This window comes from Ambystoma mexicanum, chromosome 4q (genome assembly GCF_040938575.1).
Source record: "Ambystoma mexicanum isolate Mex_15411 chromosome 4q, UKY_AmexF1_1, whole genome shotgun sequence".
Classification (NCBI taxonomy): domain Eukaryota; kingdom Metazoa; phylum Chordata; class Amphibia; order Caudata; family Ambystomatidae; genus Ambystoma; species Ambystoma mexicanum.
Genome location: NC_090928.1, coordinates 1,254,250,773 through 1,254,275,872, shown reverse-complemented (window position 1 = coordinate 1,254,275,872; position 25,100 = coordinate 1,254,250,773). Strand labels below are relative to the sequence as shown.

The 25,100-nt window shown below is 51.0% G+C and overlaps 1 protein-coding gene across 2 annotated transcripts in view; it reads right to left on the bottom strand.

The window, feature by feature from the left end:
* The window catches only part of LOC138468335 (uncharacterized), a 419,279-nt gene that overhangs the window by 134,076 nt on the left and 260,103 nt on the right, over positions 1-25,100 (bottom strand). For both annotated transcript variants that reach the window (XM_069608850.1, XM_069608851.1), the window contains exons 20-21: positions 20,461-20,681; positions 516-693 (exon numbers count right to left, since the gene is read on the bottom strand). In XM_069608850.1, the coding sequence (XP_069464951.1) occupies positions 516-693; positions 20,461-20,681 (399 nt within the window). The remainder of the gene's footprint in view (positions 1-515; positions 694-20,460; positions 20,682-25,100) is intronic.

Genomic DNA, 25,100 nt, shown 5'->3' with positions numbered 1-25,100 from the left:
TACAAGGGTTTTCCTTTTCTTGAACACCAGCCGTCGCTGCCATAGAAAGAACAAAATGGCGTCCCTTCTGTAGAAAAGGTTCAGTGTAGGCCAAACACCAATGCTCAGCTTTTGGGCTAGAATAACCAGCAGGCAGATCCTGCTCACTGGAAACCATCATCGGGGTATGGGTTTGTTGCACGGAAAGGTTTCCTGCAGTGTCTGTACAAAAATACTCCTGCTCAATTTCACAAAACATCGGTAGACCCCCCCTTTTGATGCTACGCCTAAAAGCGATACTACCAGTCGCTCAGAACCTAATTGCCACACCTGGTTTACAGAGCGAAAACATACCAACGTCACGCATTTAGAAGATGAAGATTTCAAAGATTTCTTTTCCAATGTTCCCAGAAAGGTGCATTGGAAACTCAAGCCTCTACCAGTTGGTGGCCCAGGGATGGCTCTGCTGCAATGACTAAATATTGTCTTTTGTGGACTGCGGTCTAACACACCTGCTGCACGAGTGCCCTTCTTACCGTGTCGCTCAGGTAATGCTCCTCCGCGATCAACTTCCGTCCTGCATCCGCCAACTCCTCAAACTGTTTGAACTTGGCTTCAATCTTTCTGTCCAACTCTTCCCGCTGTGCCGTGGGCAGCCCGTCCGCATCAATGGCCTCCGAAAACACCTGGGTCCTGGTGTCCTCCGTCCAGGATCTAGGGAACACAAAAATAAGACCAGTGGGTTCTAAGGAAGGAACATGACAAGTCTTCCATGTTGATTAATAATCACGCTCGCTGTGGGTTTGCCAAGTTATTGTTCTCAAAATGTCCTCTTCTTTGGAATATAAATTTCTAGAAGGGAACAAAAGCTACATTTGTTTTCATAGTTCCATAAAGGTCTTTGTAATTGACAATTACTCAGAAACCTTCCAGAAGGAACCTGCACTTATGGGTTTGGGTGTGTTTAACAGAATTTGTTTTGATCGTGACAAACTGACCACAATTTATCTGCCTGCGGCCCAATTTTAACGCACATGGATTTGTTTTTTAAGGAAACGGGGGACACGACTGCACCCCCAAAATTACAAAATATCAAACATGGGGAGCGGGAGACACCCCAGCAGCCCCCGCTCTCCAGGGTTGGTATTTTGCAATATATGCGACCAAATTGCCCCAAAGACCAAATCACCCATGCAAAATTCAATTAAATGGGTCATTAGGTCAATTGTTTTAGGTCGAACAGGCTAATCCCCACTTATACATGGAGGGATGTGCCGGGAGGAAGCAGGTAGGCCCTGTCCGATCCACCATTGGCATATGGACTACTACTGGCGTGTTGGGTCTCATGTAACACCCTGCATCTGATCGCAGCATTCCATCATGGTACAGGTGTGGGGGGGGGTTGAAAGTATTTCTGCCTGCCACAAATTGCAGAAGCTTTTGCATTGTCCAACCATGGGTTTCTTTTGAAAGAATATTGGGTAGTCGTTCTACTTTGCAATCAGTCACATCCCTGTGGTCCCCTCTCTGGCAGCCATGATGGATATGGAAACTGCAGATTCTGTGCATCAAGGCCTCCCCTCGGTAGGAAACCAGAGGTCAGATGAGAAGCGTTCCGCAGGTGTGGGTCTACACTAGAGGAAGTGCCAGGTGTTGGCGTCCATGACACTTTGAGTAGCTCAACCTGAAGAAAATCCTTGTCAATGTCTGTATTTCCTTAGAAAATGTTTAGGGTGCGACGTTCACCTCTAAGAAGGGGTCTTTGTGCTACAGAGTAAAACACAGGTGGGAAAGAAAGACTTGATTGGGGTGGCCCCCGGTGGGGTCACTGGGAAGAAAGGCAGGTCTTCGGGGCCTTGCTGGAGAAGAAAGGGGTTGTCAAGGCTCAGGTGGACTCCAGGAAGATGTTCTAGAGGAGAGCAGTGCAGACCGAGAAGGCCGAAGCATGGAGGCAGGATATGGAGAGGGATAGGGAAGAGGAAGCGGCGATGCCGGAAGGCGGTAAAACGTTTGTCTGGCTTAGGTGGAGGATGTGGACCTGGGAAAAAATGCAAGGTGCCTGGGTGCATGAAGAGCTGCACTCCAGAACCAGGATATTATGATATGATATGTTATGTTATTTATAACGCGCTGATTACCCAGAGGTTTTTAAGTGGGGACCCAGTGATCGAACCTGTGGTGCTCTGTGTCGTCTTGCTTCCAAGGCAAGCGCGTTGCACCTGAGCTATCCTACCGAGATATTAGTGTGATATAGTGATATAAAAATATTAGTATATACAGTTCAAAGAATTTGGAGTTAGGTGACACGCTCACGCTAACAAGACAGTTCTTTTTTGAAAGCACATGATTTTCCAGGCCTGACAATACCTCGGTTGTGTTTGCGGTGTATAACCATTTAACACCTTCCACCTTCAATTTCTTATGTCCAGAATTGGTTCCATTACATTTATATATGTTGTCATCCCCTAAATGAACATGTTTGAGGTCTTGAAACCACGCACTCTCCTTTTTCCAATACCTCATTTTCTATGGTTCACTCTCATCTGATGGTGAGTAGGCAACAGCCCACAACACCATTTAGCTTGGGCTATCGTACCGTGCTGCCCTCACCCCACAACCAGGAGTCGTGAACATTCCAGAACATGACTGACTATCGCAGGAAAGTGAACCCCAGGAAGGTGAACCACAGGAAAGTGAACCCTAGGAAAGTGAACCACAGGAAGATGAACCACCAATGCAGGAAGGTGAACCCCAGGAAGGTGAACCACAGCAAAGTGAACCCTAGGAAGGTGAACCACAGGAAAGTGAACCACAGGAAGATGAACCACCACAGCAGGAAGGTGAACCACAGGAAAGAGAACCCTAGGAAAGTGAACCACAGGAAGGTGAACCTTAGAAAGGGACTCGCAGGAAGATGAACCACCACCGCAGGAAGGTGATCCCCAGGAAGGTGAACCACAGGAAAGTGAACCAACGCCGCAGGAAAATCAACCACAAGAATGTGTAGCACAGGAAATTGAAACACAGGAAAGTGAACCCCAGGAAGGTGAACCACAGGAAAGTGAACCCTAGAAAAGTGAACAGTTGGAAGATGAACCACCACTGCAGGAAGGTGAACCCCAGGAAGGTGAACCACAGGAAAGTGAACCCTGGGAAGGTAAACCACAGGAAAGTGAACCACATGAAGATGAACCACCACCGCTGGAACGTGAACCACAAGAATGTGGAGCACAGGAAATTAAAACACAGGAAAGTGAACCACAGGAAGGTGAATCAAAGGAAAGTCAAGCACAGGAAGGAGTTATCTGAAAGGAAGATACAATGGAGTCCACTGACATGAGAAGTGGATTGTGGAAGCTGTAAAATATCTTTGCCCCATGGAAATGCTTGAGGTATTGTCAGGCCTTGAAGATGCGCCTGCTTGGGTATCTTCACCAACATACTCTTTAATGTCTTTTATTTCACTTTGAATATTAACTCAACTGTGGTTAAGTTACATCAGGTTTCTTCAATTGGTACCAGAACTGGAGCAGATAACACTGGTATTTTTGGGGTCATAGATCTCACGTGGCGCAGTAGGCAGCCAAAAGGCTACTTCTGGCTCTGTGGCAGAACCTGCATGCAGCCCCTTGCTCCCTCACAACTTGCCAAATGTATCACTCCTTCTGGCGCTGTGGCAGAACCTGCATGCAGCCCCTTGCTCCCTCACAACTTGCCAAATGTATCACTCCTTGTGGCTCTGTGGCAGAACCTGCGTGTAGCCCCTTGCTCCCTCACAACTTGCCAAATGTATCACTCCTTCTGGCTCTGTGGCAGAACCTGCGTGTTGCCCCTTGCTCTCTCGCAACTTGCCAAATGTATCACTCCTTCTGGCTCTGTGGAAGAACCTGCGCGTAGCCCCTTGCTCCCTCACAACTTGCCAAATGTATCACTCCTTTTAGCTCTGTGGCAGAACATGCATCCAGCCCCTTGCTCCCTCGCAATTTGCCAAATGTATCTCTCTTTCGGGCTCTGTGGCAGATCCTGCGTGTAGCCCATTGCTCCCTCGCAACTTGCTAAATGTATCACTCCTTCTGGCTCTGTGGCAGAACCTGTGCATAGCCCCTTGCTCCCTCGTAACTTGCCAAATGTATCACTCCTTCTGGCTTTGTGGCAGAACCTGCACGTAGCCCCTTGCTCCCTCACAACTTGCCAAATCTATTACTCCTTCTGGCTCTGTGTCAGAACCTGCATTCAGCCCCTTGCTCCCTCACAACTTGCCAAATGTATCACTCCTTCTGGCTCTCTGGCAGAACCTGCACGTAGCCGCTTGCTCCCTCGCAACTTGCCAAATGTATCACTCCTTCTGGCCCTGTGGCAGAACCTGCGCGTAGCCCCTTGCTCCCTCACAACTTGCCAAATGTATCACTCCTTCTAGCTCTGTTGCAGAACATGCATTCAGCCCCTTGCTCCATCACAACTTGCCAAATGTATCACACCTTCTGGCTCTTTGACAGAACCTGCGTGTATCCCCTTCCATAACTCCCTCGCAACTTGCCAAATGTATCACTCCTTCTGGCTCTGTGGCAGAGCCTGCACGTTGCCCCTTGCTCCCTCGCAACTTGCCAAATGTATCACTCATTCTGGCTCTGTGGCAGAACCTGCGCGTAGCACCTTGCTCCCTCGCAACTTGCCAAATGTATCACTCTTTCGGGCTTTGTGGCAGAACCTGCATGTAGCCCATTGCTCCCTCGCAATTTGTCAAATGTATTACTCCTTCTGGCTCTGTAGCAGAACCTGTGCGTAGCCCCTTGCTCCCTCACAACTTGCCAAATGTATCACTCCTTCTGGCTCTGTGGCAGAACCTGCGCGTAGCCCCTTGCTCCCTCACAACTTCCCAAATCTATCACTCCTTCTGGCTTTGTGGCAGAACCTGCACGTAGCCCCTTGCTCCCTCACAACTTGCCAAATCTATCACTCCTTCTGGCTCTGTGTCAGAACCTGCATTCAGCCCCTTGCTCCCTCACAACTTGCCAAATGTATCACTCCTTCTGGCCCTGTGGCAGAACCTGCGCGTAGCCCCTTGCTCCCTCACAACTTGCCAAATGTATCACTCCTTCTAGCTCTGTTGCAGAACATGCATTCAGCCCCTTGCTCCATCACAACTTGCCAAATGTATCACACCTTCTGGCTCTTTGACAGAACCTGCGTGTATCCCCTTCCATAACTCCCTCGCAACTTGCCAAATGTATCACTCCTTCTGGCTCTGTGGCAGAGCCTGCACGTTGCCCCTTGCTCCCTCGCAACTTGCCAAATGTATCACTCATTCTGGCTCTGTGGCAGAACCTGCGCGTAGCACCTTGCTCCCTCGCAACTTGCCAAATGTATCACTCTTTCGGGCTTTGTGGCAGAACCTGCATGTAGCCCATTGCTCCCTCGCAATTTGTCAAATGTATTACTCCTTCTGGCTCTGTAGCAGAACCTGTGCGTAGCCCCTTGCTCCCTCACAACTTGCCAAATGTATCACTCCTTCTGGCTCTGTGGCAGAACCTGCGCGTAGCCCCTTGCTCCCTCACAACTTCCCAAATCTATCACTCCTTCTGGCTCTGTGTCAGTACCTGCATTCAACCCCTTCCTCCCGCGCAACTTGCCAAATGTATCACTCCTTCTGGCTCTGTGTCAGAACTTGCGCGTAGCCCCTTGCTCCCTCGCAACTTGCCAAATGTATCACTCCTTCTGGCTCTGTGGCAGAAACTGCGCGCAGCCCCTTGCTCCCTCGCAACTTGCCAAATGTATCACTCCTTCTGGCTCTGTGGAAGAATCTGCGCGCAGCCCCTTGCTCCCTCACAACTTCCCAAATGTATCACTCCTTCTAGCTCTGTTGCAGAACATGCATTCAGCCCCTTGCTCCATCACAACTTGCCAAATGTATCACACCTTCTGGCTCTTTGACAGAACCTGCGTGTATCCCCTTCCATAACTCCCTCGCAACTTGCCAAATGTATCAGTCCTTCTGGCTCTGTGGAAGAACCTGCGTGTAGCCCCCTGCTCCCTCACAACTTGCCAAATGTATCCCTCCTTCTGGCTCTGTGGCAGAACCTGCATTCAGCCCCTTCCTCCCTCGCAACTTGGCAAATGTATCACTCCTTCTGGCTCTGTGGCAGAACCTGCGCATTGCCCCTTGCTCCCTCGCAACTTGCTAAATGTATCACTCCTTCTGGCTCTGTGGCAGAACCTGCACATAGCCCATTGCTCCCTCGCAACTTGCCAAATGTGTCACTCCTTTGGGCTCAGTGGCAGAACCTGTGCGTAGACCCTTTCTCCCGCACAACTTGCCAAATGTATCACTCCTTCTGGCTCTGTGCCAGAACCTGCGCATAGCCCCTTGCTTCCTTGCAACTTGCCAAATGTATCACTCCTTCTGGCTCTGTGGCAGAACCTGTGTGTAGCCCCTTGCTCCCTCGCAACTTGCCAAATGTATCACTCCTTCTGGCTCTGTGGAAGAACCTGCGCGTAGCCACCTTGCTCCCTCACAACTTGCCAAATGTATCACTCCTTCTGGCTCTGTGGCAGAACCTGCGCGTAGCCCCCTGCTCCCTCACAACTTGCCAAATGTATCCCTCCTTCTGGCTCTGTGGCAGAACCTGCACATAGCCCATTGCTCCCTCGCAACTTGCCAAATGTATCACTCCTTCAGGCTCTGTGGCAGAACCTGCGCGTAGACCCTTGCTCCCTCACAACTTGCCAAATGTATCACTCCTTCTGGCACTTTGCCAGAACCTGCGCGTAGCCCCTTGCTCCCTCGCAACTTGCCAAATGTATCACTCCTTCTGGTTCTGTGGCAAAACCTGTGTGTAGCCCCTTGCTCCCTCGCAACTTCCCAAATATATCACTCCTGGCTCTGTGGCAGACCCTGCGCATAGCCCCTTGCTCCCTTGCAAGTTGCCAAATGTATCACTCCTTCTGGCTCTGTGTCAGAACCTGCATTCAGCCCCTTGCTCCCTCGTAACTTGCCAAATATATCACTCCTTCTGGCTCTGTGGCAGAACCTGCGCGGAGCCCCTTGATCCATTGCAACTTGCCAAATGTACCACTCCTTCTGGCTCTGTGGCAGAACCTGCGCATAGCCCCTTGCTCCCTCGCAACTTGCCAAATGTATCACTCCTTCTGGCTCTGTGGCAGAACCTGCGCATAGCCCCTTGCTCCCTCACAACTTGCCAAATGTATCACTCCTTCTGGCTCTGTGGCAGAACATGCATTCCGCCCTTTGCTCCATCACAACTTGCCAAATGTATCACTCCTTCTGGCTCTGTGGCAGAACTTGCGCGTAGACCCTTGCTCCCTCACAACTTGCCAAATGTATCACTCCTTCTGGCTCTTTGCCAGAACCTGCGCATAGCCCCTTGCTCCCTCGCAACTTGCTAAATGTATCACTCCTTCTGGCTCTGTGGCAAAACCTGTGTGTAGCCCCTTGCTCCCTCGCAACTTCCCAAATGTATCACTCCTGGCTCTGTGGCAAACCCTGTGCATAGCCCCTTGCTCCCTTGCAACTTGCCAAATGTATCACTCCTTCTGGCTCTGTGTCAGAACCTGCATTCAGCCCCTTGCTCCCTCGCAACTTGCCAAATTTATCCCTCCTTCTGGCTCTGTGGCAGAACCTGCGCGGAGCCCCTTGATCCATTGCAACTTGCCAAATGTACCACTCCTTCTGGCTCTGTGGCAGAACCTGCGCATAGCCCCTTGCTCCCTCGCAACTTGCCAAATGTATCACTCCTTCTGGCTCTGTGGCAGAACCTGCGCATAGCCCCTTGCTCCCTCACAACTTGCCAAATGTATCACTCCTTCTGGCTCTGTGTCAGAACCTGCGCGTAGCCCCTTGCTCCCTCGCAACTTGCCAAATGTATCACTCCTTCTGGCTCTGTGGCAGAAACTGCGTGCAGCCCCTTGCTCCCTCGCAACTTGCCAAATGTATCACTCCTTCTGGCTCTGTGGCAGAACTTGAGCGCAGCCCCTTGCTCCCTCACAACTTCCCAAATGTATCACTCCTTCTAGCTCTGTTGCAGAACATGCATTCAGCCCCTTGCTCCATCACAACTTGCCAAATGTATCACACCTTCTGGCTCTTTGACAGAACCTGCGTGTATCCCCTTCCATAACTCCCTCGCAACTTGCCAAATGTATCACTCCTTCTGGCTCTGTGGCAGAACCTGCGTGTTGCCCCTTGCTCCCTCGCAACTTGCCAAATGTATCACTCCTTCTGGCTCTGTGGAAGAACCTGCGCGTAGCCACCTTGCTCCCTCACAACTTGCCAAATGTATCCCTCCTTCTGGCTCTGTGGCAGAACCTGCATTCAGCCCATTGCTCCCTCGCAACTTGCCAAATGTATCACTCCTTCTGGCTCTGTGGCAGAACCTGCGCATTGCCCCTTGCTCCCTCGCAACTTGCTAAATGTATCACTCCTTCTGGCTCTGTGGCAGAACCTGCATTCAGCCCCTTGCTCCTTCGCAACTTGCCAAATGTATCACTCCTTCTGGCTCTGTGGCAGAACCTGCACATAGCCCATTGCTCCCTCGCAACTTGCCAAATCTGTCACTCCTTCGGGCTCAGTGGCAGAACCTGCGCGTAGACCCTTGCTCCCTCACAACTTGCCAAATGTATCACTCCTTCTGGCTCTGTGCCAGAACCTGCGCATAGCCCCTTGCTTCCTCGCAACTTGCCAAATGTATCACTCCTTCTGGCTCTGTGGCAGAACCTGTGTGTAGCCCCTTGCTCCCTCGCAACTTGCCAAATGTATCACTCCTTCTAGCTCTGCGGCAGCACATGCGCGGAGCCCCTTGATCCATTGTAACTTGCCAAATGTATCACTCCTTCTGGCTCTGTGGCAGAACCTGCGCGTAGCCCCTTGCTCCCTCACAACTTGCCAAATGTATCACTCCTTCTGGCTCTGTGGAAGAACCTGCGCGTAGCCACCTTGCTTCCTCACAACTTGCCAAATGTATCACTCCTTCTGGCTCTGCGGCAGAACCTGCGCGTAGCCCCCTGCTCCCTCAAAACTTGCCAAATGTATCCCTCCTTCTGGCTCTGTGGCAGAACCTGCATTCAGCCCCTTGCTTCCTCGCAAATTGCCAAATGTATCACTCCTTCTGGCTCTGTGGCAGAACCTGCGCATTGCCCCTTGCTCCCTCGCAACTTGCCAAATGTATCACTCCTTCTGGCTCTGTGGCAGAACCTGCACATATCCCCTTGCTCCCTCGCAACTTGCCAAATGTATCACTCCTTCAGGCTCTGTGGCAGAACCTGCGAGTAGACCCTTGCTCCCTCACAACTTGCCAAATGTATCACTCCTTCTGGCTCTTTGCCAGAACCTGCGCATAGCCCCTTGCTCCCTCGCAACTTGCCAAATGTATCACTCCTTCTGGCTCTGTGGCAAAACCTGTGTGTAGCCCCTTGCTCCCTCGCAACTTCCCAAATATATCACTCCTGGCTCTGTGGCAGACCCTGCGCATAGCCCCTTGCTCCCTTGCAAGTTGCCAAATGTATCACTCCTTCTGGCTCTGTGTCAGAACCTGCATTCAGCCCCTTGCTCCCTCGTAACTTGCCAAATGTATCACTCCTGCTGGCTCTGTGGCAGAACCTACGCGGAGCCCCTTGATCCATTGCAACTTGCCAAATGTACCACTCCTTCTGGCTCTGTGGCAGAACCTGCGCATAGCCCCTTGCTGCCTCGCAACTTGCCAAATGTATCACTCCTTCTGGCTCTGTGGCAGAACCTGCGCATAGCCCCTTGCTCCCTCACAACTTGCCAAATGTATCACTCCTTCTGGCTCTGTGGCAGAACATGCATTCAGCCCTTTGCTCCATCACAACTTGCCAAATGTATCACTCCTTCTGGCTCTGTGGCAGAACCTGCGCGTAGACCCTTGCTCCCTCACAACTTGCCAAATGTATCACTCCTTCTGGCTCTTTGCCAGAACCTGCGCATAGCCCCTTGGTCCCTCGCAACTTGCCAAATGTATCACTCCTTCTGGCTCTGTGGCAAAACCTGTGTGTAGCCCCTTGCTCCCTCGTAACTTCCCAAATGTATCACTCCTGGCTCTGTGGCAGACCCGGCGCATAGCACCTTGCTCCTTTGCAACTTGCCAAATGTATCATTCCTTCTGGCCCTGTGTCAGAACCTGCATTCAGCCCCTTGCTCCCTCGCAACTTGCCAAATGTATCACTCCTTCTGGCTCTATGGCAGAACCTGCGCGGAGCCCCTTGATCCATTGAAACTTGCCAAATGTACCACTCCTTCTGGCTCTGTGGCAGAACCTGCACATAGCCCCTTGCTCCCTCGCAACTTGCCAAATGTATCACTCCTTCTGGCTCTGTGGCAGAACCTGCGCATAGCCCCTTGCTCCCTCACAACTTGCCAAATGTATCACTCCTTCTGGCTCTGTGGCAGAACCTGCATTCAGCCCCTTGCTCCCTCGCAACTTGCCAAATGTATCACACCTTCTGGCTCTGTGACAGAACCTGTGTGTATCCCATTCCGTTACTCCCTCGCAACTTGCCAAATGTATAATTCCTTCTGGCTCTCTGGCAGAACCTGCGCGTGGCCCCTTGCTCCCTCACAACTTGCCAAATGTATCACTCCTTCTGGCTCTGTGGCAGAACCTGCATTCAGCCCCTTGCTCCCTCGCAACTTGCCAAATGTACCACTCCTTCTGGCTCTGTGGCAGAACCTCCACGTAGCCCCTTGCTCCCTCACAACTTGCCAAATGTATTACTCCTTCTGGCTCTGTGGCAGAACCTGCGCATAGCCCCTTGCTGCCTCGCAACTTGCCAAATGTATCACTCCTTCTGGCTCTGTGGCAGAACCTGTGCATAGCCCCTTGCTCCCTCACAACTTGCCAAATGTATCACTCCTTCTGGCTCTGTGGCAGAACCTGCGCGTAGACCCTTGCTCCCTCACAACTTGCCAAATGTATCACTCCTTCTGGCTCTTTGCCAGAACCTGCGCATAGCCCCTTGCTCCCTAGCAACTTGCCAAATGTATCACTCCTTCTGGCTCTGTGGCAAAACCTGTGTGTAGCCCCTTGCTCCCTCGTAACTTCCCAAATGTATCACTCCTGGCTCTGTGGCAGACCCTGCGCATAGCCCCTTGCTCCCTTGCAACTTGCCAAATGTATCATTCCTTCTGGCTCTGTGTCAGAACCTGCATTCAGCCCCTTGCTCCCTTGCAACTTGCCAAATGTATCACTCCTTCTGGCTCTGTGGCAGAACCTGCGCGGAGCCCCTTGATCCATTGAAACTTGCCAAATGTACCACTCCTTCTGGCTCTGTGGCAGAACCTGCGCATAGCCCCTTGCTCCCTCGCAACTTGCCAAACGTATCACTCCTTCTGGCTCTGTGGCAGAACCTGCGCATAGCCCCTTGCTCCCTCACAACTTGCCAAATGTATCACTCCTTCTGGCTCTGTGGCAGAACCTGCATTTAGCCCCTTGCTCCCTCGCAACTTGCCAAATGTATCACACCTTCGGGCTCTGTGACAGAACCTGTGTGTATCCCCTTCCCTTACTCCCTCGCAACTTGCCAAATGTATCACTCCTTCCGGCTCTCTGGCAGAACCTGCGCGTGGCCCCTTGCTCCCTCACAACTTGCCAAATGTATCACTCCTTCTGGCTCTGTGGCAGAACCTGCATTCAGCCCCTTGCTTCCTCGCAACTTGCCAAATGTACCACTCCTTCTGGCTCTGTGGCAGAACCTCCACGTAGCCCCTTGCTCCCTCACAACTTGCCAAATATATTACTCCTTCTGGCTCTGTGGCAGAACCTGCGCATAGCCCCTTGCTGCCTCGCAACTTGCCAAATGTATCACTGCTTCTGGCTCTGTGGCAGAACCTGCGCATTTCCCCTTGCTCCCTCACAACTTGCCAAATGTATCACTCCTTCTGGCTCTGTGTCAGAACATGCATTCAGCCCCTTTCTCCATCACAACTTGCCAAATGTATCACACCCTCTGGCTCTGTGACAGAACCTGTGTGTATCCCCTTGCTTTCTCGCAACTTGCCAAATGTATCACTCCTTCTGGCTCTGTGGCAGAACCTGCACGTAGCCCCTTGCTCCTGCACAACTTGACAAATGTATCACTCCTTCTGGCTCTGTGGCAGAACATGCATTCAGCCCCTTGCACCATCACAACTTGCCAAATGTATCACACCATCTGGCTCTGTGACAGAACCTATGTGTATCCCCTTGCTTTCTCGCAACTTGCCAAATGTATCACTCCTTCTGGCTCTGTGGCAGAACCTGCACGTAGCCCCTTGCTCCCTCACACTTGACAAATGTATCACTCCTTCTGGCTCTGTGGCAGAACCTGCATTCAGCCCCTTGCTCCCTCGCAACTTGCCAAATGTATCACTCATTCAGGCTCTGTGGCAGAACCTGCGCGTAGCCCCTTTCTCCCTCGCAACTTGCCAAATGTGTCATTCCATCTGGCTCTGTGGCAGAACCTGCGCATAGCCCCTTTCTCCCTCGCAACTTGCCAAATGTATCACTCCTTCTGGCTCTGTCGCAGAACCTGTGCGGAGCCCCTTGATCCATTGCATCTTGCCAAATGTATCACTCCTTCTGGCTCTGTGGCAGAACCTGCGCATAACCCCTTGCTCCCTCGCAACTTGCCCAATGTATCACTCCTTCTGGCTCTGTGGCAGAACCTGCGCATAGCCCCATGCTCCCTCACAACTTGCCAAATGTATCACTCCTTCTGGCTCCGTGGCAGAACATGCATTCAGCCCCTTGCTCCATCACAACTTGCCAAATGTATCACACCCTCTAGCTCTGTGACAGAACCTGTGTGTATCCCCTTGCTCCCTCGCAACTTGCCAAATGTATCACTCCTTCTGGCTCTGTGGCAGAACCTGCACGTAGCCCCTTGCTCCCTCACAACTTGACAAATGTGTCACTCCTTCTGGCTCTGTGGCAGAACCTGCATTCAGCCCCTTGCTCCCTCGCAACTTGCCAAATGTATCACTCATTCTGGCTCTGTGGCAGAACCTGCACGTAGCCCCTTGCTCCCTCGCAACTTGCCAAATGTATCACTCCTTCTGGCTCTGTGGCAGAACCTGCGCGTAGCCCCTTGCTCCTTCACAACTTGCCAAATGTATCACTCCTTCTGGCTCTGTGGCAGAACCTGCGTGTTGCCCCTTGCTCCCTCGCAACTTGCCAAATGCATCACTCCTTCTGGCTTTGTGGCAGAACCTGCGCATAGCCCCTTGCTCCCTCACAACTTGCCAAATGAATCACTCCTTCTGGCTCTGTGGCAGAACCTGCATTCAGCCCCTTTCTCCCTCGCAACTTGCCAAATGTATCACTCCTTCTGGCTCTGTGGCAGAACCTGCGTGTAGCCCCTTGCTCCCTCACAACTTGCCAAATGTATCACTCCTTCTTGCTCTGTGGCAGAACCTGCATTCAGCCCCTTGCTCCCTCGCAACTTGCCAAATGTATCACACCTTCTGGCTCTGTGACAGAACCTGTGTGTATCCCCTTCCCTTACTCCCTCGCAACTTGCCAAATGTATCACTCCTTCTGGCTCTCTGGCAGAACCTGCGCGTGGCCCCTTGCTCCCTCACAACTTGCCAAATGTATCACTCCTTCTGGCTCTGTGGCAGAACCTGCATTCAGCCCCATACCCCCTCACAACTTGCCAAATGTATCACTCCTTCTGGCTCTGTGGCAGAACCTCCGCATAGCCCCTTGCTCCCTCGCAACTTGCCAAATGTATCACTCCTTCTGGCTCTGTGGCAAAACCTGCGCGTAGACCCTTGCTCCATCACAACTTGCCAAATGTATCACTCCTTCTAGCTCTGTGCCAGAACCTGCGCGTAGTCCCTTGCTCCCTCACAACTTGCCAAATGTATCACTCCTTCTCGCTCTGTGGCAGAACCTGTGCGTAGCTCCTTGCTCCCTTCCAACTTGCCAAATTTATCACTCCTTCTGGCTCTGTGGCAGAACCTGTGTGGTGCCCCTTGATCCATCGCAACTTTCCAAATGTATCACTCCTTCTGGGTCTGTGGCAGAACCTGCGCGTAGCCCCTTGCTCCCTCGCAACTTGCCAAATGTATCATACCATCTGGCTCTGTGGCAGAACCTGCGCATAGCCCCTTTCTCCCTCACAACTTGCCAAATCTATCACTCCTTCTGGCTCTGTGGCAGAACATACATTTAGCCCCTTGTTCCATCACAACTTGCCAAATGTATCACACCTTCTGGCTATGTGACAGAACCTTTGTGTATTCCCTTGCTCCCTCGCAACTTGCCAAATGTATCACTCCTTCTGGCTTTGTGGCAGAACCTGCATTCAGCCCCTTGCTCCCTCGCAACTTGCCAAATGTATCACTCCTTCTGGCTCTGTGGCAGAACCTGCACGTAGCCCCTTGCTCCCTCACAAATTGCCAAATGTATCACTCCTTCTGGCTCTGTGGCAGAACCTGCATTCAGCACCTTGCTCCCTCGCAACTTGCCAAATGTATAACTCCTTCTGGCTCTGTAGCAGAACCTGCGTGTAGCCCCTTGCTCCCTTGGAACTTGCCAAATGTCTCACTCCTTCTGACTTTGTGGCAGAACCTGCGCGTAACCCCTTGTTCCCTCACAACTTGCCAAATGTATCACTCCTTCTGGCTCTGTGGCAGAACCTGCGCATAGCCCCTTCCTCCCTCGCAACTTGCCAAATGTATCACTCCTTCTGGCTCTGTGGCAGAACCTGCATGTAGCCTCCTGCTCCCTCGCAATTTACCAAAAGTATCATTCCTTCTGGCTCTGTGGCAGAACATGCGTGTAGCCCCTTGCTCCCTCGCAATTTACCAAATGCATCACTCCTTCTTGCTCTGTGGCAGAACCTGCGTGTTGCCCCTTGCTCCCTCGCAATTTGCCAAATGCATCACTCCTTCTGGCTTTGTGGCAGAACCTGCGCATAGCCCCTTGCTCCCTCACAACTTGCCAAATGTATCACTCCTTCTGGCTCTGTGGCAGAACCTGCATTCAGCCCCTTTCTCTCTCGCAACTTGCCAAATGTATCACTCCTTTTGGCTCTGTGGCAGAACCTGCATTCAGCCCCTTTCTCTCTCGCAACTTGCCAAATGTATCACTCCTTCTGGCTCTGTGGCAGAACCTGCGCGTAGCCCCTTGCTCCCTCACAACTTGCCAAATGTGTCACTCCTTCTGGCTCTGTGGCAGAACCTGCATTCAGCCCCTTTCTCTCTCGCAACTTGCCAAATGTATCACTCCTTCTGGCTCTGTGGCAGAACCTGCGCGTAGCCCCTTGCTCCCTCGCAACTTGCCAAATGTATCATTCCATCTGGCTCTGTGGCAGAACCTGCGCATAGCCCCTTTCTCCCTCGCAACTTGCCAAATGTATCACTCCTTCTGGCTCTGTGGCAGAACCTGCTCATAGCCCCTTGCTCCCTCACAACTTGCCAAATATATCACTCCTTCTGGCTCTGTGGCAGAATCTGCATGTAGCCCCTCCCCCTTACAACTTGCCGAATGTATCACTCTCCGTTTCTTTAGCTCACTGAATATTAAGCTATATTATTGTGTCTCCTACCGATTCCTCCTCTCTTGCTCACACCTTTACCTCTTCCTTTCCTAAAGAAAACCACAGTTTGGTTTTGGTTATCCTGAACAGGGGCACAATACGTTGCTTTCCGGACAAGCCCTGGCCTCGTAAGACCCATACAGTGGAGATGGAGTCCTTTTGTGTCCACGTGCACAGCAATGTCTGAAATCTGTTCGACAAGACATGTATGGCTTGGGATGCTGCGGACATGCTTAAACTTCCCCGTCAAAAGGATCAGAGGACGTTTTGTTTCAAGATCATCTTTTCCCAGTGACATGTCTGAGGTGTCCACGGCACTGACCCTGTGGCAGGATGTCCTGGTATCGACCTACCTCTGCACATGAGCACAGGTAGCTAAATATGATGAAGCTTCTCAAGATCTTCCTTCCCTCCCCCGTACCCGGCTAGCCTCCTCCTGCCGCTACGACTGGATGCCCGTGTCCCTTTTGAGTCTCTCCAGGTTCCCTCTATCACACAAGGCATACATCACCTTCCACCTCATCTACAGACCACCTCACAGGAGTGACTCTTTCATTGCCGACATCTCCAACTTACTCTCTCCAGCCAAATTAGCACATTCTAGTAAGTCTTTCTTGGTGATTTTTACATCCCGTATTCACAGGCTGACAACCACACTGAAAGCCTGCTTTTCACATGGACCGTAATCAAATTGTGCTCTCCCCCAGGCACAACAAAGGCAACATCCTAGACCTAGTCTTCACGTCTTCACCCTGAATCACCTGGGCAGTCCTTATCCCGCTGGACTGCTCTGACCATGCTGCCATCCCATTATCAGTCCCCCACTCGACTACACCTCACATAGGTCAGCCTAAAGCCCCCTCACTCAATGCCGCTCATTCAAAACCTTCACGGTCAATGAGCTGAAGGAACCTCTGAAGACCCTCCAACCCCTGCCACCACAGGTAATGCCTCGGGCCCCCTGGAATTATTCAGAAGCTCTGCTATGAAACTGGTGGACCCTCATGTCCCCCTAAAATCCAGATGGTCAAAGACCAAACCATCCATCCCATGGTACACCCCTGAGCTAGCTTCCAACAAACGCTCAATCAGAGCTCTAGAGAAACGGCGGTGCAAAAACCATAACTCGGGAGACATCACCAACCTCAAATCTCTCCACGTCAACCATAAGGTTCTGATTACCAAGAACAAAGCAGCTTCCTACTCCACCACAATCCCGGCAGCCTCTGACAGGAGCAAAGCCCTCTTTGAGGTAGTAAAGCATTGTACCAAGATCTCCCCCGACCCAGAGCTACCAGAAACTCATGAAAAATGCGAGGGAAAAAATAGACAAAATCTGAGAGACCTTCGAATTAACCTCTAACAGCATTAGCATCCCATGGCCCCCGGCACGCACACTGCCCCTCTGGACTTAATTATTTCCTCTCTTTCCCCCAGATCTCCTAAAAATGATTGCCTCCATCAAACCATACTTCTTGCTCTGATGATATAATTCCGGCCTCCATCATTAAACAATTGACGGGCCCAGCACTCAATGTGCTCCTCAGCATCATCAATGTCTCCCTCTCAGAAGGATCATTCCTGGACACCCTCAAAACTGGCCTCACATGACCGCTTTTGAGAAAACCAACCCTAGATACAGACGACCAAGCCAACTACCGTCCCATCACGAACCTCCTGTCTATTGGCAAGATCTTGTAAAAAGTAGTTGCTACACAACTACTCGCCAGAATCAAACAACTCCACCTCCTAAATTACTATCAGTCAGGGTTCTGCCCCAAGTGTAGCACCGAGACAGCCACCATACAGGTAGTGGACGATTCCCTACAAATCATAGATTAGGGTGGCTCATGCCTCCTCGTCCTCCTTGACCTCTTGGCTACATTCGACACTATCGACCACTGCATCCTTCTCTCCCTCCTTGCCGACAGGATGGGATTCTCTGGCCCTGTCCTGTATCAGTTTAGCTCCTACCTCTCAGGCAGACTCCGAGCTGTCGAGAGGAACTTTTTGCGTTCTAACCAGCTCCAGGTCTCATGTGGAGTTCCCCAAGGCTCCATCCTCACACCAATGCTTTTGAACCTTTACACGGAGACTCTGTGCACTCTCCTCAATATAGCCATCCACTAATATGCAGACGATACTCAGTTGTACATGAGAGTAAGTAGTGCGCTGGACATCATTTGTCTCAGCGATTACCTAGCCATTATCTAGTCCTGGAGGTCGACTGGCTATCTCAAACTAAACCCATCCAAGACCGAATTCGTCCTCATGGGTCCGCCCGCTAAAAAAACAACTTGTTCAACAATGGCTCAATGATATGTGCCTCGAAGTATTTAGTCTACAACTTTCAGTCTCAACAAAATCGTGAGGCTTCACCATTGACAGCAGCCTGTCCTTCCAGAAACACAAAACCAAGAAGGCCCAAATAGCCTGGCTCACAATCTCTACCCTTCTAAAAATCAAACCCTTCATCCCGCTGCAGCAATTCTGGACTGCTGTGCAGACCCTTGTGGTCCTGCACATTGATGGGGGAAATGCTCTTCTGACAGGGCTCCCAGCTGCTTACTTGGCTCCCCTAAAAGCATTCCACCATGCTGCAGCACATCTTATTACAAGAGCACGGATATTTGAACGAGTTACCTCCATCCTACGCTAACTACATTACCTTACACTCCAAGCCAGGATACTGTTCAAGATTCCATGTACCATCTGCAAAGCAGTCACGGGTAGCACACCAGCGTACCAGTCGGCTAAGCTCCACATATCTGGTAGCACACGCTCCTTGCGCAGCGAAATCGAGCAGCAGGTTCGAATCACAACTTGTCCGCAAAGATAGGACCCGCAAACAATCCTTCTCTTGTCACGCACCCACCATCTGGGACTCGATCCCGTTGTCGGCTCGGAATGCCCCCACACTTTTCCAATTTCTCAAATCTCTCAAAACATGGCTCTTTCATCAACACCTAACCAAGGACTAATTCCAATGGATGCACTTACCGATGCACAGACCTCACAGTACTGCGCTACCGTTAAAAGATGGTAGCCCAAATGCTGGCTACCCACACTCTGTACAGCGCTCCGCTGCTCTCGAGCTATGGCCGCGCTTTAAACAACAAAAATAAAAATAAAAGAATGACCAATCATTGGGTGGATTCACACAAAGGGTGACCTCTCATTGGTTGGATTTACTCAAAGGGTTACTGTTCATTGGTTGGATGCACTCAATGTATGACCACTGACCACTCATTGGTTGGCTTAATAGAAAGAGTGGCCACTCATTGGTTGGAGCCACTCAAAGGGTGATGACTTGTTGGATTCACTGAATGGGTGACTACTCATTGGTTGGCTTCATTCAATGGATGAGCACTCACTGGTTGGATTCTCTCAATTGATGATTATCCATTGGGTAGATTTCATCAAATGATGAGCACTCATTGGTTGGTTTGTCTCAATTGTTGACCACCCGCTGGTTGGATTGTCTCACTGGGTGGATTCACTCAATGGATTGCAACTCATTGGGTGGAGTCACTGACTGGATTTCAATTCATTGGGTGGACTCATTCAACTGATTGCAACTCATTGAGTGAAGTCACTAATGTATTGCAATTGATTGGGTGGACTCACTCAATGGAGTGCAACTCATTGGATGACTCACTCAATAGATTACAACTCATTGGGTGGACTCATTCAATGGATTTACACTCATTGAGTGGAGTCACTCAATGGATTGCAATTGATTGGGATACTCACTCAATGGATTGCAACTCATTGGATGGACTCACACAATGGATTTCAACTCATTGGGTGGACTCACTCAATGGATTACAACTCATTGAGTGGAGTCACGCAGTGGATTGCAAATGATTGGGTGGACTCACTCAATGGATTGCAACTCATTGGATGGACTCACTCTATGGATTGCAACTCATTGGGTGGACTTGCTCAATGGATTGCAACTCATTGGGTGGACTCATTCAATGGATTGCAATTCATTGAGTGCAGTCACTCAATGGATTGCAATTGATTGGGTGAACTCACTCAATGGATTGCTACTCATTGGGTGGACTCATTCAATGGATTGCAACTCATCGGATGGACTCACTCAATGGATTGCAACTCATTGGGTGGATTCACACAATGGATTGCAACTACTCACTCAATGGATTGCAACTCATTGGGTGGACTCACTCAATGGATTGCAACTCCTTGGGTGGACTCACTCAATGGATTGTACCTCATTGGATGGACTCACTCAATGGATTGCAACTCATTGGGTGGACTCGCTCAATGGAATGCATGTCACGGTTGGCTTGCTTACTGGAAAATGATGCCTCGTGGGTGGCATTTGCTCAATGCACCGTCTATCTGAAAGCTGATTGGTCAGTGCTCAGGGTTGCCTGGGGCAGTCGGGGGTACATATCATTCGGCAAATTATCCAGTGGTCAGATTCTCAAAAAGTGTTGCTCATCAAACACAGGGCTTGCTCTGCGAGAGCAAATGCTAAGTGCAACATCCTACCCACCAAAAGTACCCAGCGTGCCTGGCATGAGTGCCAGGCTGAGCCAACGAGGTGCCTCAGTAGCCGGAAGAAGCCCAGCATGTGCGAGGTTTGAAAGCAAAAGATCAAGCACTAACACAGCAAAGAAAAAGGACTCTCACGACACTGACTTTCAGCAGGCACTCATATGCATTTAAGCAAGTAAACATGTTAAAGAGTGCACGTGAAAACCTGTTTGGGCAGACCAGGCCAAGACTGCCAAGGCTTGGTTCCCCTGGGCACCAGTGGTAACTCTCTGACTCCAGCTGGAAGTGTGGGGGTTGGGGGTGTGGGGGTAGGGGTGTATTATTCGAAACGCTGAGAATGACTCATCATGTATAATTGAACACAGAACTGCACATGGAATTGGCGGAGCAAAGACTTACATCATCGCCAAGTAATTCCGGAAGAATGCCCGCAGCTGGGACGCCCTCTGCAGCTTGGCCTGGTTCTCCTGGACCGTCCTCTGCAGCTCGGCCCACGCTTCCAGGGCCCCTCGGATCTCCGGGCCCACACTCTGCAGTTGGCCTGGACACAGCTCCTCGAGGCGGGCCGCGCTCGTCTCCACTTCCCCCATCACCACTTTCAAGGCCTCCAACGTATGACACTGCGGCGGGAGAAGAGAAGAGGGCGCTTTGAAACAGAAGTGACTTACTGTATAGGCGCCTAACACATGCACAATAAATAAATAAATAAGAGGTTACATGGAAGGCAGAAGCAAAGCGTGCGTGCTTGAAGCACAGGAATTGCAGGCGACAAGGGCTTCAAGTCCATTCAATGGGAGCCCTGGGAACTTGCAAAGATAAGCAGCGCGTGCTCCTGGAGTAGATCACTATATTCTGGGAGATCCTGGTACCCGCCTGCTGTGTTGGCTCTGGATCTCCCTTTAACAGTGATCATGTCCTTGTTTTGGTAGGTGGAGAAACCTAGATCATGCTATACAGCGTTCCTTAGAAGTTATGTTATGTTATTGGGCAGTTATATAGCGCCTTTTACCATTGGTATGATTTCAAAGCGCTGTTGGTTGAACGGCTTCGGGGACCGTAGTCCGGGTCAACGGAGTAAAGCGTGGTTGGGTGCACTCAGTATGTGTGCAGCCGGTATGGATTAAGTGGTGTGTGGCTGCATTCTAGTGCTAGGCGTGGTGGCGTGGTGCCGCGGTTGTGTGAGATCAGTAGAATGTGTGCAGCACGGCCCAATGGACTTGCGCAGCTGCATTCTGGCGGATGCACAGAGGCTCTCAGAGAAAGGGAGTGGGTGCATGTGTGGGGGCTCAGACTGTACCCCGCAGGGGCTGTCAGAGAAAGGGAGTGGGTGCATGTGTGGGGCTCACACCGTACCCCGCAGAGGCTCTCAGAGAAAGGGAGTGGGTGCATGTGTGGGGGCTCAGACTGTACCCCGCAGGGGCTGTCAGAGAAAGGGAGTGGGTGCTTGTCTGGGGGCTCAGACTGTACCCCGCAGGAGCTGTCAGAGAAAGGGAGTGGGTGCATGTGTGGGGGGCTCACACCGTACCCCGCAGAGGCTCTCAGAGAAAGGGAGTGGGTGCTTGTGTGGGGGCTCAGACTGTACCCCGCAGAGGCTCTCAGAGAAAGGGAGTGGGTGCATGTGTGGGGGCTCAGACTGTACCCCGCAGAGGCTCTCAGAGAAAGGGAGTGGGTGCATGTGTGGGGGCTCAGACTGTACCCCGCAGGGGCTGTCAGAGAAAGGGAGTGGGTGCTTGTCTGGGGGCTCAGACTGTACCCCGCAGGAGCTGTCAGAGAAAGGGAGTGGGTGCATGTGTGGGGGCTCAGACTGTACCCCGCAGAGGCTCTCAGAGAAAGGAAGTGGGTGCATGTGTGGGGGGACACATTGTACCCCGGGGAGGCTCTCAGAGAAAGGGAGTGGGTGCTTGTCTGGGGGCTCAGACTGTACCCCGCAGGAGCTGTCAGAGAAAGGGAGTGGGTGCATGTGTGGGGGCTCAGACTGTACCCCGCAGAGGCTCTCAGAGAAAGGGAGTGGGTGCATGTGTGGGGGGCTCACACCGTACCCCGCAGAGGCTCTCAGAGAAAGGGAGTGGGTGCTTGTGTGGGGGCTCAGACTGTACCCCGCGGAGGCTCTCAGAGAAAGGGAGTGGGTGCATGTGTGGGGGCTCAGACTGTACCCCGCAGGGGCTGTAAGAGAAAGGGAGTGGGTGCATGTGTGGGGGCTCAGACTGTACCCCACAGAGGCTCTCAGAGAAAGGGAGTGGGTGCATGTGTGGGGGGACAAATTGTACCCCGGGGAGGCTCTCAGACAAAGGGAGTGGGTGCATGTGTGGGGGCTCAGGCTGTACCCCGCAGGAGCTGTCAGAGAAAGGGAGTGGGTGCATGTGTGGGGGCTCAGACTGTACCCCGCAAGAGCTGTCAGAGAAAGGGAGTGGGTGCATGTGTGGGGGCTCACACTGTGCCCTCGGAGCCTCTCAGAGAAAGGGAGTGGGTGCATGTGTGGGGGCTCAGACTGTACCCCACAGAGGCTCTCAGAGAAAGGGAGTGGGTGCATGTGTGGGGGCTCACACTGTACCCTACAGAGGCTCTCAGAGAAAGGGAGTGGGTGCATGTGTGGGGGCTCACACTGTACCCCACAGAGGCTCTCAGAGAAAGGGAGTGGCCGGGTGCATGTGTGCACGTGATCACACTGTACCCCGCACATTCGCCCAGCGAAGGGAATTGTGGGCATTTGAAGGGCACTCACGCTACCCTCAGTAGGTGCCCTCGGAGATGGCGTGGCGTGGGTATGTGAGTGAGGAAGCACACTGAGAGGTAGGCAGTAGGTGTGAGTATTCGCAGTGTGATCTGTAGAAGCTCTCAGAGATTGGAGTGCATGTGCGTGTGTGTGTGCGTGTGGTGCAGCAGCTCGTGTACGTGGCTTGCACTTTGAACATTAGAGCATGTGCGTGAGATTATAAAATGAGGTCAGATGCTTTGGATTGGATTACAAGCCTCAAATGGCCAGACCGCTTGGTCTGGAAGTGATGTCACTCGCTGAGGAGGGGGACATGTGAGTGTTCGCATCCAATGAACTGCCTTGGACATCTCCACACCCCTCGCTCTGTTCCAGTATAGAGCGCCAATCCTGACCTGCGCTCCCCCTGTCTATCAGCCCCCCTCAAACATGTAACAACACATGCACCCCTAATTCAGTTCAGAACCCATAGAAAGTCTTCGCCCCCTGCAATTCCAGCACTGGGACCCACACTACAGTGGCATTTCTAAGAAACACATTTAGGGGTGGGCACAGAAAGGTCAATGTGAATACTTATTCCAAATAGCTAAGTGTGACGCAGCCCTAGATGACCCCGGGTGGGGGGGAGGTCAAAATGGTGACGCCAGTTTCAATATTGTGCCAGAGAGCATGCAGTGCCCAGCGTTGGGATTGATAGTGCCAGGGGGGGTAGAACCAGCTGCACAGTGTTACCCCCAAAATGCCAGGGTACTTCAAAGTGTGCCACAGTGTTGCTCAAATGCTGCAGTCAATTCAGGGTGGCCGGTGTTGCCCAGCTACTGGGAGTTCGTAATAAAAGTGCCAACCTGCCTGGGTTCATCTTTGCATATGCCAATGCATGCCATACCGCAATGATAAGCGCAAAGTGCCAACCTGCCAATTAGGCATAGCCTTGCCAGTGCGCAGAACTCTAGTTGATCACAGTGAATGTAATGGCACTTCCAACAGTACCATACCAGCCTTGCCCTATGTTGCCCCGGGCATGCTCTGATGTAAGTGCAGCATCAAATCCACCAAGAATGCCATCGTATGCCTAGTCACTCACCATACATGATGGTTAGCCTGGCAGGAGCTGTACTAACATGCCAAGTGCATCTTTAAATGCCCACATGATGCCATATATGTTTGGTAGACTCACCATAGGACCCAACAACACCACCATATTCCTGGCATTCACAAGATACGAGGCATAGCCTCTCAAGCCATGCCCAGATGCTGCCATCTTACTGTAAGTGCCCATTCAATGGCCCTAGTAACACAAGGCTGGCAAGCCACCATGGGCAATGTATAGCCTTGCCGGAGATGCTGCCATCATATACAAAGTGCAGCATCAGATGCCCTCTAATGATGCCATTATATGGCCATGGGAAATACGAATTGGGTACTTTCCCCATTTTTTTTGCTATCGGGGGACCAGTTTTTAAACGGGAAAGTTACAAATAGGCAACCAAAAGGAAAAACCGATAGGAAAAACCGATTACCCCTCTCTCTGTCTATGTTATGTTAACTGATTAGCCAATTATAATACTTATACGTTTCACCGCCATGAAACATAAGTGGAAGTCTCCAATGTTACAAAAAAAATTCTATTCATTTTCAAAACATTTACAATTTGTTTTATACATAAAAAACTATTTTTATCACCATAGCACACAGTGTGATTGTACGATACCTATAGTAAAAACACACAAATCTCAAAAAACAAATTAAGACAAACACTTTCTAAAAAAAAATGTAATGGGGTGGTGAGAAACAGTGCAGGTGTTGTTACCAGAAAAGATATATAATTGGAAAAAACAAATGAAAAGAGCAGAGAAGAACTAACGTAACTAATCTCTGTTTCTTTAGTATTCTTAGGGTCGTCACTCTCAAAAATACTAATCTCAATAACATTGCACAATCCACTGTTCTAACCACATAATACAGAACACTGTAAGATTTATTGTTATTCTAGTCTTATAGTATTGTTGGCATGTTTCGGCCCTATTTTTTTAATGAGACATCATCCTGGTGTCATTTTCAAGTTGTTGTTTTGGCCTTCTTCAGGACGTGTATTTTTCTATGTTGTATTGTATCGTTATTCTATACCCCCATGGTATGGCAATGGTCACACTATAGGTTTCTTGATGTTCTTAAAAAGGTCCAGCCAGTTGTAAAAAAATGAGTTCAATTACTTACAGCCGACTCGGTGGGACCCGATCCTATCATTTTCTTTACTATTCAGTATTTCGCAGGTACAGTCTTAGTTTGTCCCGTCTTCAATGTAAGACAAGTTCTTCCTCACATC